Source organism: Rattus norvegicus, chromosome 7 (genome assembly GCF_036323735.1).
Source record: "Rattus norvegicus strain BN/NHsdMcwi chromosome 7, GRCr8, whole genome shotgun sequence".
In the NCBI taxonomy this organism is placed as follows: domain Eukaryota; kingdom Metazoa; phylum Chordata; class Mammalia; order Rodentia; family Muridae; genus Rattus; species Rattus norvegicus.
The window spans coordinates 111,900,135-111,915,480 of record NC_086025.1 but is presented as its reverse complement, the minus strand read 5'-3'; the positions used below and the strand labels follow the sequence as shown (position 1 = coordinate 111,915,480).

General features: G+C 51.9%; 2 protein-coding genes and 1 long non-coding RNA gene across 5 annotated transcripts in view; 2 read left to right on the top strand and 1 right to left on the bottom strand.

Annotated features, from left to right (window-relative positions):
- The window catches only part of Il2rb (interleukin 2 receptor subunit beta), a 14,710-nt gene extending 13,057 nt beyond the window's left edge, over positions 1-1,653 (top strand). Inside the window, exon 10 of the mRNA NM_013195.2 lies at positions 45-1,653. Within this exon, the coding sequence (NP_037327.2) occupies positions 45-752 (708 nt within the window). The 3' untranslated portion in view covers positions 753-1,653. The remainder of the gene's footprint in view (positions 1-44) is intronic.
- The window catches only part of LOC120093823 (uncharacterized), a 25,132-nt gene extending 9,786 nt beyond the window's left edge, over positions 1-15,346 (bottom strand). Inside the window, exons 1-4 of the long non-coding RNA XR_005487558.2 lie at positions 13,153-15,346; positions 6,824-7,279; positions 2,013-6,642; positions 26-298 (exon numbers count right to left, since the gene is read on the bottom strand). This is a non-coding gene — a long non-coding RNA (uncharacterized LOC120093823). The remainder of the gene's footprint in view (positions 1-25; positions 299-2,012; positions 6,643-6,823; positions 7,280-13,152) is intronic.
- The window catches only part of Tmprss6 (transmembrane serine protease 6), a 30,624-nt gene continuing 28,631 nt past the window's right edge, over positions 13,354-15,346 (top strand). Inside the window, exon 1 of one of the 3 annotated variants that reach the window (XM_006241996.5) lies at positions 13,354-13,566. The gene's annotated coding sequence lies outside the window, so the exon portion shown is untranslated. The remainder of the gene's footprint in view (positions 13,567-15,346) is intronic. The other 2 variants (XM_006241995.5, NM_001130556.1) reach the window with 2 other exon arrangements.

Genomic DNA, 15,346 nt, shown 5'->3' with positions numbered 1-15,346 from the left:
GGAGGACGTAGAGTGGCCCACTTACTCTCCGCTTTCTCTGGCAGAAATGGCTCTCCTCGCCTGTCCCCCAATCCTTCTTCAGCCCCACTGGCTCTGCACCTGAGATCTCCCCACTGGAAGTGCTTGACAGAGATTCCAAGACCATGCAGATGCTCCTGTTTCAGAAGGAGAAGGCCTCTTCACCCTCGCCCAGTGGCCACTCACAGGCCAGCTGCTTCACCAACCAAGGTTACTTCTTCTTCCATTTGTCCAATGCCTTGGAGATCGAGTCCTGCCAGGTGTACTTCACCTATGACCCCTGCATGGAGGAGGATGTGGAGGAAGATGGGCCAAGGCTGCCCGAGGAATCTCCCCTCCCACCTCTGCTGCCTTTCACTGGAGAACAGGATGACTACTGTGCCTTCCCGCCCAGGGATGACCTGCTGCTCTTCTCCCCAAGCCTGAGCACCCCCAACACTGCCTATGGGAACAGCATAACCCCGGAAGAAAGGCCTCCCCTCTCCCTGCAGGAGGGGCTGCCCTCCCTAACATCCCCTGACCTGATGGGCTTACAGCACCCTCTGGAGCTGGTGCTGGGAGATGACGGAGAAGGGATGTCTACCAATAGCTCTGGGCAACAGGCCAGTGTCCCGGAAGGCAGCTCTCATGGGCACGACCAGGACAGAGGCCAGGGCCCTGTCCTGACTCTAAACACTGATGCCTATCTGTCTCTTCAAGAACTACAGGCCCAAGATTCAGCCCACCTAATATAGGACGGGTGACCAGGACTGGGATCTAGCTACCTGAGGTCAGGTCAGGCTTGAGGGAGATTGCTTAAGGAGTCTCTTGAGGACAGTCCACTATTAAGGGATGTCTCTGGTTATCCCCACCCGCAAACTTAGTCATCCACTTCTGACCTCCACTTGATGCTTCCTGGTCTAACCAGGGTTTGGGGTGGGGAGCAGTGGTCAGTTCCACCGCTCTATTTAGTCATGAGGTCTATAGCTTCCTGTACCTGCCTCACTCTCTCGTGCTGACCTTCACAGGGCAGCCAGAACTTGCTTCCCAAATACAAATGCAACCTTGCTCTCTTCTATTCCTGAGCTTGCTGTGGCTCCCTACCACTCTCTGCCCCATTTCTGGTCCCAACTCTTGCCCCGTCAGCACTGCTGTGGGTCAGCTGTCCTCAGGATGTGATCTGGCTGTACACTGTCTTAATCAGGGCGGCTTTGACAAGCCAAACGAAGAGATCCTGATAAGACTGGGTGCAACCTGTTGACGGTTGAGGGTCCCTCATAGAAGGAGGGGATGGGAAGGATCATAAATCCACCACCTGAGATCTTAGCCACTTTCCTGCACCCACCCCCAACTATGTGTAACTCTGCCCCTGGTGCATGCATTATTTTATGTGTTCTTGGAAGATGCTGGTATATGTAGAGGGGATGAATTGAAGTGAGGGTTCCATCTATGTTGCTTTGGGGACCTTGTCGTCTACTCTGGGGCGGGGTTTTCTGTGAAGCAGCTTCTTTGGGATTTATTCGCCTGTCAGTAAGCCTGACAGACTCAGAGGTTCACCAAGCTGGACTTGAGTGTACTTGTGCCTTTGATGTCGTATCTGGGAGAAGTACTTACTTGTTAATGTATCCTCAAAGCCAAGAAAAGCTTACAGGACAAGCATTGTGTCAGTACTGTTCTTTGTGGAGACCTCAGGAGGGTCCCCTGGGGTCTCCTGAAGTCATGGCATGTCAGTCCCCATCCCCCCCACACCTCCCTCCCATCCCCACCCCCAGACCCCACTCCTTGGGCTCACACCTTTGCAGGCACTGTTCACTGTGCTTCACCGAGGTATCAAACGTCCTTCATCTTCACCTGTATGTCCTGCCTATCTAGAGGGAGGGGTTTTTCTTCCTTAAACCCTCAGACTTCCACATCCCATTCAAGAAGATGAAGGGGATTCACTTAACCCATTTTCTTTCTTTCGGGCTGTCTCTGGGCCTCCCAACGATAGGCTCAGTTTGGACACAAATACCTACCTGGCAGTGGCTGTTGGATCTTTTCATGCCTACCTCACCAACTCATGAAGGAGCCCACTGGAATGTGAGACCCGAGGCCCAGCAGCCCTGGCAGCCATGACATGTTAAGTGTACCACCTCACCCTCAGAGAAGAGAACTGCTCTCTATAGACTGCTCCTCTAGCAGAGCCTCAGTGTTGTCACTGTTCCAGGGTGATCAGATCCTATCTCCTCAGGGAAGCAGAGACCCAGACCTAACTAATGGATGCCCTACCCACAGTGCCTGCCTTCGTGGTTCCTGCTCACAGCTCACTGGCTGGCTGATCAGACCACAGGACCACAAGCTGACTAGTAGCTTATGAGGTGCCTTGGTGCAGAAGGTCTGTCCCAGAGGCTAGGCCAGATCTAGCCAAGTGGGTATCTCTCTCAACCAGATGTCCTGGGAACAGGTGCTTGGGCAAGGCCCCTGTTTGCAAGAAGAAATGAGCCAGTGCAGAGAGGATTCAGAACCTATGTAAGAGTTTTCCTGCCTGTCCCTTCCTGCCACAGGATCTTGTCTGTCACCAGCCTCCTCTATCTTAGAAATGGGTCAGACCTGAGCCCTGCATCCACGTTCTTGACTGTGTATCCTGGGCAAATGGGCAAACCTGTGGGATTCTCTTGCTTCAGCTCCCATACAGAAATACAACTTATTTCCACTGCTGACAAGGTCTGGGAAGGATTTGGTGCTCTCTCTTTTAATGATCTATGCATGGTAGTTTTGCAATTATTTCCAGGAAAGTTTTAAAATACATTCACCTTTTTTTGTTTGTTTGTTTAAATACACTTATTTAAGGATTCTTCTTCACATCACTTCTGTGGCTTGAAAACCCAATCTTCCTATAAATAGAAGGTGATTGTAAGCAGTGGGTACAATAACACTATGTAACGTGAGACTCTCATCTGGGGGTGGAGCCTAGTAGCTGCCTAGCTCATTCCAACTCGGCTCTACGAGAAAGAGAATTCAGCAGTATTGTGTCTATGTCATTGCTGTTGGAGCTCTGTCATCTCAGGCTAGAAGGACAGTGCTGCTAGAAACTGAGGGAAGCTTCCTCTGTGAGGAAAGCCAGGCTGTTGAGAACATCTTGGTCATGTACAGCAATCAGGTTTCTGCACACAGGTATGCTCTAACCTCTCTCAGATCCACATCCAAGCTTGGGCAAGCATTCCAGCCGATCACAGGTCGATCTAGCACTCATCTATCTGCCTCTCTGTTTCTCTCTCTGTCTCTGTCTGTCTGTCTGTCTGTCTGTCTGTCTGTCCGTCTGTCTCTCTCTCGTCATCTAACGGTCACTTAACAATTAGCAGAATATTTGCAGAGTATTGAGAAACAGTAGTCAACAATCTCTGGCATTCATGAAGTTGCACATTTGGCAGACATTGCTAATTGATTATATTATGCATGGTAGACACTACTAATCAATTGCACCTATGCATGGTAGACTCTGCTAATCAATTGCACCTATGCATGGTAGACTCTGCTAATCAATTGCACCTATGCATGGTAGACACTGCTAATCAATTGCACCTATGCATGGTAGACTCTGCTAATCAATTGCACCTATGCATGGTAGACTCTGCTAATCAATTGCACCTATGCATGGTAGACTCTGCTAATCAATTGCACCTATGCATGGTAGACACTGCTAATCAGTTGCACCCATGCCTGGCAGACATCGATACTTAATCACAGCCTTCCTTCCACCAGAGGCTGGATGCAGCATTAGATTCTGTGATACTGTGTCTAGGGAAGCCCCAACTGATGGGAACGGGTACCTATCGACATGTCTGAGTCACGCCGCCTCTCAGTTTCCTTCTACAAAAGGAGCTCCTCACTCTTCTCTAGACAGCGAGGCCAGAGGCTGAGAGGGAGCCACCTGAGAGCTGAGAGAGCGATGAGCAAGGTTCCCCCAAACCCAGGGACCCAGCTGTTCCCTGTGTCTGCTGAGAGACCTGAGCTGGCGATGCCTGGGGAAAGGGGCCACCATATGCCAGAGACACAGCATGTCCAACAGAGATTGTGGGAGCAGAGCCAGGAGAGAGCAGCTTGCAGGGTAGTGTAGGAAAGGGGTGCCAGAACCCTCAGGATCAGATTTCAGAGAAAAGGCAGCAGCTGGAGAGCAGGTACAGCCTGGGCTCTGGAGATTCTCAGGTAGCAAATAGGGAGCAGGAAGCAAGTCAGGGACATCTAGGGGTGCAAGAAATGGATGGGGGAGCAGGGAAGAAGGTTTCAGGCCTCTCATGTCCTTTCTGCTAAGGCTGACCTGTGCCCCACTTCCCCAGGTCTGCTCTCCTCACTCCCAGCAACTGCTAGAGTTTTCAGGCAAATTTGGTTTGTTCTGAATTTTGTCTGAGACAAAAGTCCAGCCAGGCCTTATTCATTGTGATGCCACGGCCAACGGAGGAAACCCCAGGGAAGCAGAAGTAAACCAAACAACAAAGCACATTGGAGGCAGAGATGGTGGCTCATTCCTAACCCCCCTCCCCACAGCAGAGAGCTAAGATGGGGGAGTGGGCTGGGGTGGGGGGTGTCTCAGGTTTGAAGGTGACCTGGTCCACATAGTGAGCTCCAGGCCAGTCTAGACTACTTGACAAGCTCATGTCCCAAAAACAAACAAACAAAAAGCTCATCCTACCCCACCCTGCCAAAAAAAAAAAAAACCTGCAAAGAAAGCCACCTCTCTCTGCCTCCACCAAGAAAGCTGCCATGTCCGTGAGAGGCAGGAGCTTTCGCCCCACTTTTCAGATGAGGAAACTGAGGCTGAGGGCAGTTGAGAAGTGTAGCTGCTAGTGGATAGACTGTATGCTCCAAGCTCCTCAGTCCCTGGACCTTTCTGAGAGCAAACTTGTCTAGAGAAAGCTCTTCCTGTTCCTCCTCTTTTTTTCTTCCTCTCCTTCTTCTTCCTCCTCCTCCCCCTCTTCTTCTTCCCCCACCCCTTCCCTCTCTTCCTCTACTACTTCTCCTCCTCCTCCTTTTCTTCCATCAATTTATTCATTCACTTTCTATCTGGGCTGCACGGGGCTGCCCCTTGGAGACACTTCTACCAAAGGCAAAAACCAGAAAGTTCTGTCTCAGCCTCCGGGTAGCCAGCCTCGAAGAAAGAAAAAGGTGGAATGCTCACAGCACTGCAGGAAGAAGAGAACCCCTTCTCAGTTCTCCACTGGCCAGGGCACGGCTGTCATAAGGTGAGGCAGCCTTGGACTCCATGACTGGAGCTTCCCTCTGTCCACAGCCTCCTACACCCAGCATCCCACAGGTCAGGCACCAGCAGTGGCAGCAGCAGGGGCTTCGTCTTCTCATGATACCATCTACAAAATCCACACTTAAGAGCCACATAATTGAGGTGTGTGTGTGTGTGTGTGTGTGTGTGTGTGTGTGTGTGTGTGTGAGAGAGAGAGAGAGAGAGAGAGAGAGAGAGAGAGAGAGAGCGCTTTCATAACATGGTTTTACTTAAAACAGCTCTTTAAAGCCTGTGCTGACAAGTATCTCAGACCATGTGCCAAGAACCTACTGAGACAAGAGTGGCAGCTTCTGAGACGATTGCTGCCACATCCCCTGCCACGGGGAGTTTATTGTAGAGAGATGGAGTAGTGTTGAAACCCAAGCTCACTAGAAGCTCTGACCCTGACCCCTGTGTCAGCCCTGGGACAGCCCCTCTGCTGACATTTTGTGATACCAGGGATGTGACACACCCACTGGGGACCTTTAGAAACAAAGCAGGAAGCCGCTTGAGACCTGAGGTGCAGGATGCCAGGAGGTACCCTCGATTCCAGGAAACCAGAGCACTGAGGGGCGGGAGCAGCTGGTGGAGAGGCCAGCTTCTCCGCCCCTCCGTGCACCTGGCCTCGAGTGGGCAGGTAGACAGGCACACAGCTGTAGGTACGCCATAGGTGCTGGCCCTGGGGCTGGAATTATCCACAGAGACCTCAGCCTCATTGTAAAAAAAAAAAGTCTTTGTGGAGTATACAGACAAGTAGACCTCCATCATTCACCAGCCTGTCCATACCTGGCACGAGACCTCCTTAGAAGGCACAAGCAGACTGCTCTGCTGGGAGAGAAGATGCTGGAAGGGCCTTCAAGGGTGCTCGGCTCAGATTCAATGAGGCACGGAAGTACTTGACAGAGAGCGATAACAAATCCATCCATTTGTTCATTCGACGCTCGTTTGTGAAGGAGGAGGGTGATGTGCAGGCAGACGGAGGGTGAGCAAGGGAAGGGAAGCAGATGTCATCTACCCTTGCAGCCCTCGATGGCCGGGACAGAGCGGGACAGCGGCCCCAGCCTGGGGAGCCGGGCAGCTTGTGTGCTGTGACCTTACTGGATGCCGAAGCGTCTCTGTGCCTCAGTTTCCTTATTCTGACGACACCAGGGCTGTCATGAGGATAGAATAATTAAGGGCATGTGATGAAGACGTGCTGGTGGTTGGAGCTGCGGCAGGTGGGGACAGAACTGGGACCAGGTGGCCCAGGGATGGTGGCGGGTACCCCAAGCTTGCTGTTTGCTGTTGGTGCTCTTGTCTGCCTTGCAGCCCTTGGGGGCGGGCACACAGCCTCTGTTGCCCCTCGTCACCCTTCCTAGGCTCTCCTTCCTTGTACATCTGCCCCAAGCATCCTGAAGAAGAATCACAAGGGTTCTTTCAAGGAGGTATGACATATACCCAAAATAAGCTAGGGGCCTCCTCCTCCTCTTCCCCCTCCCCCTCCTCCCCTTCCCCCTCCCCCCTCCTCCTCCTTCTCCTCTCCCTCCCCCTCCTCCTCCTCATGTATGCCATTTTAGCTGCCACCAGCCTTACTTGGGGTCATTGTGTCCCTGCCAGGTCTCTCCCATTGAGCCCCTTGGAACCTTTCTCGTCTATGATGTGGAAGAATGAGGGAAGCAAAAGAAAAATTCTGACTTCTATTTTTCCGGTGGACCAGAAGCCTGGTCTACAGCCTCAGTAAGAGGTGGAGGTCCCCCATCATCAGAACATTCTTCCCTTTTCTACCCCCGTACCTCCTCCGTTCTAACATCCAATGTCCAGGGGGCCTAGAGACGATGCTGTGTTTGGGAGCCCACCTGCAGTCAGCCTGTCTTGCAATTATTTATCAGTGAACTCCTGCTGTAAGCACTTGACCTTCATCCTGGATGCTGAGATTCGGAGGAGCGGGGATGCCTTGAGATGCTCCTGGTGTCGGTCAACTCTGGCCATTGGGTAGGTGTCCCTGCTCGATGGATCCTGACACTTCCTCCAGCATGGGGCGGAGTGAGCCTGCAGGGGCAGAGCAAGCTGGCAGGTGAGCAAATTCTCTCACTGTGATAATGACGCTCGCTCGCTCGTGCAGCTGGGATTCCACACCTGGATGCCAATGGAGACTGGGGAGAGGAGCCAGCATCACTGGGGCTCAGACGGATGGCAGTGATGAGCAGTGGCCATGCAAAAGGTTCTGGCTCCGTTCCCAGGTCCTCCCACCACCGCTAGACTTCCGATTATTGAGCCTATTCCACATGAGAAACAGTTGCGGGAACCGAAATGAGGGCATGTGGCTAATAGAAGGTGAAGCCTCCTTGGAGACTGGGAGTGTGGATGACACCTAGCGAAGGAGCCCAGCCTGGAGCTGAACATCTCTAGTGGAGCTCTGGCTGCAGATTGTGAAGATGGACAAGGAGAAAATGCTGGCCATTGAACCTGATCTCTTGGACATTTGGAACCATCTGCCCGAGGCCATGTGCCGAGCTCTGCCAGCAGCCACCAGAGGCAAGGGGAAGCAGGAGGGGTGCACACCCTCATCCTGGGCCTGCTATGGCACCACTGGAGACTTCTGGACTTTAGGACCGAGATGAAACATACTACTATTCTTCTAAAACCATTCTTCTGCTGCCCTCTGTCTCAGTTCTATCTTCCCAGACACATATCTAGATAGTGTCTGACAGGGGCCCTAGATCCCTCTCCTACCTTTACCACAGAGGGTTCAAGAGAGGCTCACATCACTAGGGAGTCTTCTCCCTGCCCACTTCAGGGTATAGGGGCATCCACCAGCCTGGAGTACGGAGATATCTGCTAAGAGTGTGCTATGTAGAACACATGGATAAGACCCTATTAGGAAATGTAAGTATGTGTAAGCGGACATGTTACCTGTCAGCTGGCTGTGCTTCCTTTTCTACCCAGATAGGAATCATGGGGGGAGGGCGGGGGAATGAGGAAAAGTTCTTTTGGTGCTGGCCATTCTGGGCCCTGGAGTGTTCACCAGACTCGTGAACCTAGAGGCTTACAGTTCCGAGCTGTGAGTGTGAGGAACCGTGGCTTTAACCTTTGGAAACTAGATACTTGGACTTGAGGTTTATTGCTCTGGGTTTGAACCACCCTGACACTTGTCAGCTATTGTAATGACCTTTTGCTTTCAGCAACAAGAAAAAGCAAGAAACATAGCAAGAAAAAGCACCAGGTGGCACTGCCTTCTGTTACTGCTCTTCTACAAGCCTCAGATGCTCGGAGCCTCACCCTGTAAGCGTCCAGAGCGTGCGGCTCCTCAGACATGACAACTGAACTACGGTGAATAAGACACTTGGTCCCTGTCCTGGGCAGCTCCCTTGAACATGACCAATGATCCGGCCTTGCAGTTTCTCCTCCAGGTCTTTACATCCTTCATGGACTCTGTCACCCTAATTGCCTGTCACTGCTCCTCCAGCCACTCTCTGAAACTCCTCAGCTGTCCCCTGGCTGCTCTTGTCACGGTTGTTCCTTGCTGCTGCAGTTCCCGGCAGCTGACTAAAAGCTGCTGCCGTCCCATGATCTTGGTGTCACCAGCCCATTCTAGTAATGATAAGGATCAGAAATAGGAAAAAGAGAAATCTTATTGGACTCAATGTTACAAACCCGGGGGCCACCCAGGAAAGAGTCTCCAGGGTGGCTGGGAAAGTGAGCTGAGTAACCTACTTACATAGACGAGAAGTGGGTGTGCGCCAATTGTGGCAGACTTTTATGCAAACGGCGGACTGATCACAGGCCTTCTGCTGTGCCACTTGGGGAGGTGACAGTCCTCTGGCCTGGGTGGAGATGTCTGCAGGGTTATCTAGAGTTCGCCAAGTCCAGCACAAACTGAAACAGGCGAAGCTGAAACAAGGCTTCCAGTGCCTTCTGGAGCTGGCGTTACTCTGTTAGCAAGCTGCTGTCATTTCCAGGTAGCTTCCTCAAGGTGTCCAGGGAGTGTTTAAATTGCTGGCACGAGGACTGTCCATCTAACTGTTTAAGTGGTCATCCTTTGCTCAAGAGGGTTGTGACATCATAGAAGCATTCAACATCAGTCGCTGTGGGAATTAAATTACCCTGGTCCCAAATCTAAGCTTGCTTTTAAACATAAAAGCATTGGGTGTTCCCCTCTCCATCCTCCCCCCATTACCGTCCTCCCCCCAACAATCACGTTCACTGGGGGTTCAGTCTTGGCAGGACCAAGGGCTTCCCCTTCCACTGGTGCTCTTACTAGGATATTCATTGCTACCTTTGAGGTCAGAGTCCAGGGTCAGTCCATGTATAGTCTTTAGGTAGTGGCTTAGTCCCTGGAAGCTCTGGTTGCTTGGCATTGTTGTACATATGGGGTCTCAAGCCCCTTCAAGCTCTTCCAGTCCTTTCTCTGATTCCTTCAACGGGGGTCCTGTTCTCAGTTCAGTGGTTTGCTGCTGGCATTCGCCTATGTATTTGCTGTATTCTGGCTGTGTCTCTCAGGAGAGATCTACATCCGGCTCCTGTCGGCCTGCACTTCTTTGCTTCATCCATCTTGTCTAATTGGATGGCTGTATATGTATGGGCCACATGTGGGGCAGGCTCTGAATGGGTGTTCCTTCTGTGTCTGTTTTAATCTTTGCCTCTCTATTCCCTGCCAAGGGTATTCTTGTTCCCTTTTTAAAGAAGGAGTGAAGCATTCACATTTTGATCATCCGTCTTGAGTTTCATGTGTTCTGGAGGGGTTAGGGGGATGTTGGCCCGGGAACCGGGAAAGGGAATAACGTTCGAAATATAAATAAGAAATACTCAAGTTAAAAAAAAATAAAAGCATTAAAAAAGAGTCTTATCAACAGTGACTTAACAGTAATACCGTCTTCTCCCTCCTCCATCATGCCCCAAGGAAAAGTGGACCCCACTGATGCATCGCAACAAGACCAACTCTCCTGCTTCCTGCACAGTCCCAGTGTACATCATCCCATTGCAGAAAGGTCCCTAATAATAATAATAATAATAATAATAATAATAATAATAATAAGAAGAAGAAGAAGAAGAAGAAGGAGAGGGAGAGGGAGAGGGGGAGGGGGAAGGGGAGGGGGAGGGGGAGGGGGAGAGGGAGAGAGGGAGAGGGAGAGGGAGAAGAGGAAGAGGAAGAGGAAGAGGAAGAGGAAGAGGAAGAGGAAGAAGAAGAAGAAGAAGAAGAAGAAGAAGAAGAAGAAGAAGAAGAAGAAGAAGAAGAAGAAGAAGAAGAAGAAGAAAAAGGCTATCTCAGCCCTTCAGCTTCGTTCATGGGCAGTGACTGCACCCTGCTGCCATGTGGCCTGACATGTGTGGCCCCTGGAGACACTGTGCTGCACACAGGCCTGGGAGGGGCAGCCTGCTGCCGGTGTGCACCGGGGAGAGGCTGAACCCATTGGGTCCAGTGCACAGCGTATGCCCAGCCCTGGTTTGTTAGGCCTGGGTGAGTTTACTGAGGCTGTTGAGACAAAGCACAGGTTCTCAGCCTGGGAAAAGAGTGCCTGGCGAATGACCCAGGCTGCAAGTTCAAAATCAAGGGGTCCGTGAGTCACTGCCTCCTGGAGGAGGAGGAGAACCTATTCAAGGCCTCGCCCCTGAATCCAGTGGTTGTTGACTTGTGTGCTGTCCTTACCTCTACGTATAGTTGATCTTGTCTTTGCCTTCACTCGCAGTGTGTGTGTGTGTGTGTGTGTGTGTGTGTGTGTGTGTGTCTATCTCCAAGTCGTCCTTTTTATAAGGACTCCAGTCATATAACATTAGAGTATTAGAGTACTTCTCACAACTTTCTGCCCTCAACAACTCCAGCTCTTGTCAGGCCTGAGATGGCAGTCTGAAGGGGTGACACATCTTGACAGCAGGCAGGAAGACTTGGCTTTGAACCATCCTGACTCACCAATCTCCGTACTCACTTTTGTCACCTGATTATGTTGAGCCTCAGGGCCTGTATCTGCCATTCTTCACACCCCTACCTATAGCAGCCAGGCCTGTGAGTCTAGAGGCCCAGCAGCGTGATGACCAGTAGTGCTGTACCATACAGAATCCCAGGAGCACTGAGACCTTTGAGGCTTTTATGTGGAAGTATGTCCCTATTGTCTCTGCTGTAGGGACAAGCAGAGAGAAGCAGAAGACAAGGGAGGGCCAGACACCCCAGCCATGGCTCCAGGCTCTGAGATCTTGGGGATCTTAGATCCTTGCCCTCCTGGGGTCAGCCCCTCCCCCAAGCTGAGTAGATCAATGGCTGTGGTCACCAGGTGCAGAGGCCACCAATTGTGCAAGATCTTTCTGAGATTACTCAGCTAACATCCTGCCTGGGCCAGGTCCCAGGCCACTTGGCAGTCCAGAGACCAGGACAGAGCACAGAAGAGGGGCTCAGGGTGTCTGTGTCCTAGTGGTATATGGACCTTGTTCCCACCCTGAGGTTCTGTCCTCAGGAAGGTTTGCAGTGTGGAAGACGGAGACTTGGAGAGAGTAAGGAGATTGTAAAGGAAAGAATGGATCCTGATAGGTCAGGGGCCAGGCCCCACGTTTGGGCAAGGACCCAGACGGAGCTGTCAGGGGACGTACCCAACTACACCTTGCCATCCTCACAACACGGGGCTCTCACACAGTGTTTTTTTGTTGTCCCAGAAGGGGCTAATAGCTGCTATGAAATCACCCAGGGAACACGACTCAAGGCCAGGGACCTGTCCTAGTTCCTCTAGCACAAAATGGCCCATGTCCAGTGAACATGCAGCCAGCATCTCAGAGCAGGTGTGTGTTCACACTCTGTCCACACTCAGTTCACGCTCCATAGCTTCCCACACCACCCGTGTCCATCCCTTACTCCGCCTGTGCCTTACAGCTCCATACACACCTCCTGCCTCACCACCCGTGTCCATCCTCACTGTGAACAGGCACATACCCATTTACACACAGATCTCCATGCTCCATGGCCTGCACATACCCACTCCACCCTACAGGCACGTCTGTCATCCATTTGTTTTACACACTCCCCCTCACATACATTCCTAACTATACATATGTCATCTGTCCATGCATACATTCTACACTGCATGCATATTCCCTACATGCTTGGTATGCACATGCACACATACACATACACACATGCACACCACACACACATACACACACACACATACACACATACACACACACTCATGCACGCACACCACATATATACACACTGAGAATCACATGTTCATAGCACACTGAGCCCCAGATACACACACAATTCCCTACAGGAGCCCCTGCCTCACATCATAACCTGACTGGTATCTCTTCTTATTGTTGTCCCCTGACAGCTCTGTCTGGGTCCTTGCCCAAACATGGAGGCCTGATCCTTGACCTATGAGGGTCCATTCTTTCCTAGACAGTCTGTGCCAGCTTGGCATACTCTGCTTACACTCTTCCCTGTCTCAGGCAATCACAGGGCAATCACATGTCTGGCTGAGACCCAGCCCCTCTGCAGTAGCACTGTCCCATAGAATTCTAATATGAGCCTGGCTTGCAGCCTCAGTTTCCTGGATGGACCATCAAGACACAGAAAAGCAGGTGGGAGTCATCTTTGCACAGTCCATCTAACCCAAGAGAGCAGCCACTTAATGCTCCAATCTGCAACCAGTATCCAAATGAGCAATGAGATAAATGACTTTTTATCCTGAGGCTTGCTCAGGATCTGGAATGTGTCTTACCTATGAGCCCAGCTCAGTTCATTCTGACTCTATTTCATGTCCAAGGGACACATGTGGCCAGTGGACCACAGGGCTTTATAAACACCAATAATTCCTAGATTAATGGAAGAGTGGATCAAGTGCCCCCCTCCCCCAACCCACTTCTCTCCTGTCTCCAGAAGGCACGGGGCCCAGCTCTTTCTGGCCAGTGTTAGCAGTGTGAACCCCTGTTCTCACCTGAATCCGCTCTGCAGTTTCCCGCTCACGTTCTTAGGGGACCAGGGTCTGTAACCAGGCAGGAATATCACCAAGCAACAGGCCCCAGGGGAGAGCTCAGGTCTCTCGCTCCTGCAAGTCCAGCCCCCTGGGCACCCATGGGGTAGGGCGGGGTTAGAGAGGCGGGCATTACTTGCCTCCTGCCTCCTGCCTGTTTACCTGTGTTCAGTTACATTGTCCGTCCTGGACCTGACAGGAGGCCCATGGAACTTGGGGCCACAGGCCACGAGGGACAAGGGCCAGACACCCCAGTCATGGTTCCAGGCTATTGATCCAACCTAAGCTGGCCAGTTGTGGGTGGAGAGACCTTGGCCTGGATAAACAGAGGCCTCCAGGCCTGTGTTCAGGCCCAGCACCTACCTTCCACTCTTGAAGGTAAGCAGGGGCCTCTGGGACAGGGGACCAGGCTCCATGGATGGCCTGGTGACAGCATCTCCTCCAAGAGTCAGACCTGGCTTACTGGAGCTTAGAGGTGGCTTGCAGGGCCTCCTCGGCCAGAGTGACCAGGCACAGAGGCCACAGGGTGCACGGAGCTGCCATTGGGGAAGGGTGGGTGGAGCGAACCTAACTTGGCCTAGGGTACAGGGTGCCGGAGGGCTTCCAGGGACCAAGTGGTCCATGATTCAGGCGCACAGGGACAGGAGAGGCCCAGTTTATGGGCCTGGTTGCCTAATTTTTCATTCGGCATATAGCTTCACATCCTGGGCTTTCTGGAGAGCAAGACAGAGCCAAAGCCCTAATCTGCAACTATGTGTGATCTACACCAGGACTCTTGGCTTGTAGGCTGGAGCTGGTGTGTATGTTTGTGTGTGTGCATTCGTGCGTGCATGCGTGAGTGCTTGTGTGTGTGTGTGTGTGTGTGTGTGTGTGTGTGTGTGTGTGTCTGTCCGTCTCCACAATCTGGGGATGGGTGTACATGGGTTTATGTGTGTGGCAGGAGTTCCCAACAGTCCCTTTTCCATGGCTCACATTCAGGTCCCTAGCTTCAGGGGTTCACAGCAGGGCTTCCGCTAAGTGCCAACATGTACCTCCTATGTCCCTGGGTCAGAGTCCCGACTGCTCAGTCTTAGGGAGTTCATCTCCCAGTTCTTTTGATTCACCAACCACTAAAAGGAGACAGTAAAGCAAACAGCCGAGGCTCCTGGAGGTGGAATGGGGCTTGTGTGTCGCCATCCAGTCCACGGCCGGAGTGGAACTCTCACACTGTGGCCAAATCCAGATCTACACTATGCTACCTAGTGGCCCTGTCCCTGTGCACTCAGCCTGCAGAGGGTGGACAAGGGTTCTCCACTGTCAAGAGGGTGGGAGAAGGTGGGCAGGTGCCCAGTCTGCCAGATGCTGCACCAGGGGAGAAGACTGCACCCTTCAAGGGGCTCCATATCATGGATCAGAGAGCACACCTACCTGGTCTGCTGCACTGATGGGAACACTACCCTTCCAGGGGCACTCTGGGAGAGCTCGGAGGAGGAGGAGGAGGTTGCTGACTCCACTGAATGTAGAAGTCACATCAGGGCTTGTGGGTCAGGAGGGAGCTCAGCAGAAGAGGAACACTGGGGAAGAGGACAGTTGCTTATGAGTGAATGAGGACTCACAGGTCTTACAGTACAACCAACACCATGTCCAGGGCTAGTGACTGGCATTTGGTCCACAACATTTATAACTATCCCTGTTGTTCAAGGTTATAGTCAAGAAAAACAAAACAACAACAAAAATACCCAAAACAAACAAACAAAAATAATGTTAAGAAGCAAGAAAGACGGTGGGGGGAGATGGGTCAGCCACTTGTGAGGGTGGCATCTTTGGTAGGAGGGAAGGGCATGGGATCTTTTTATTCAACCACTGTAACAGGTTCTGCATGGGAGCGGGTCAGACAGTGGTAATGGAGAGAGCCTTGTGTCTGTGCAGCAGTAAGGAAGATGGGAGACTCATAGGATAGGATGGGAGTAGGTCTCCAGGAACACCATAAAGAATGTCAGTAGGGAAGGGAGCAGGAAAGACCTGAAGGATATTTGGGCCATGAGGCAAACTGAAGGGGAAATGTTCCTGGCAGAAGAGGTGGCAAGTGCAAAGGCCCTGGGTTGGGGGTTAGTAATTCAGAAAAGAGTAAGTGTATTTGTGGTCAAAGGAGGGAAAAGAGAGGAAGACACTGGGGCCC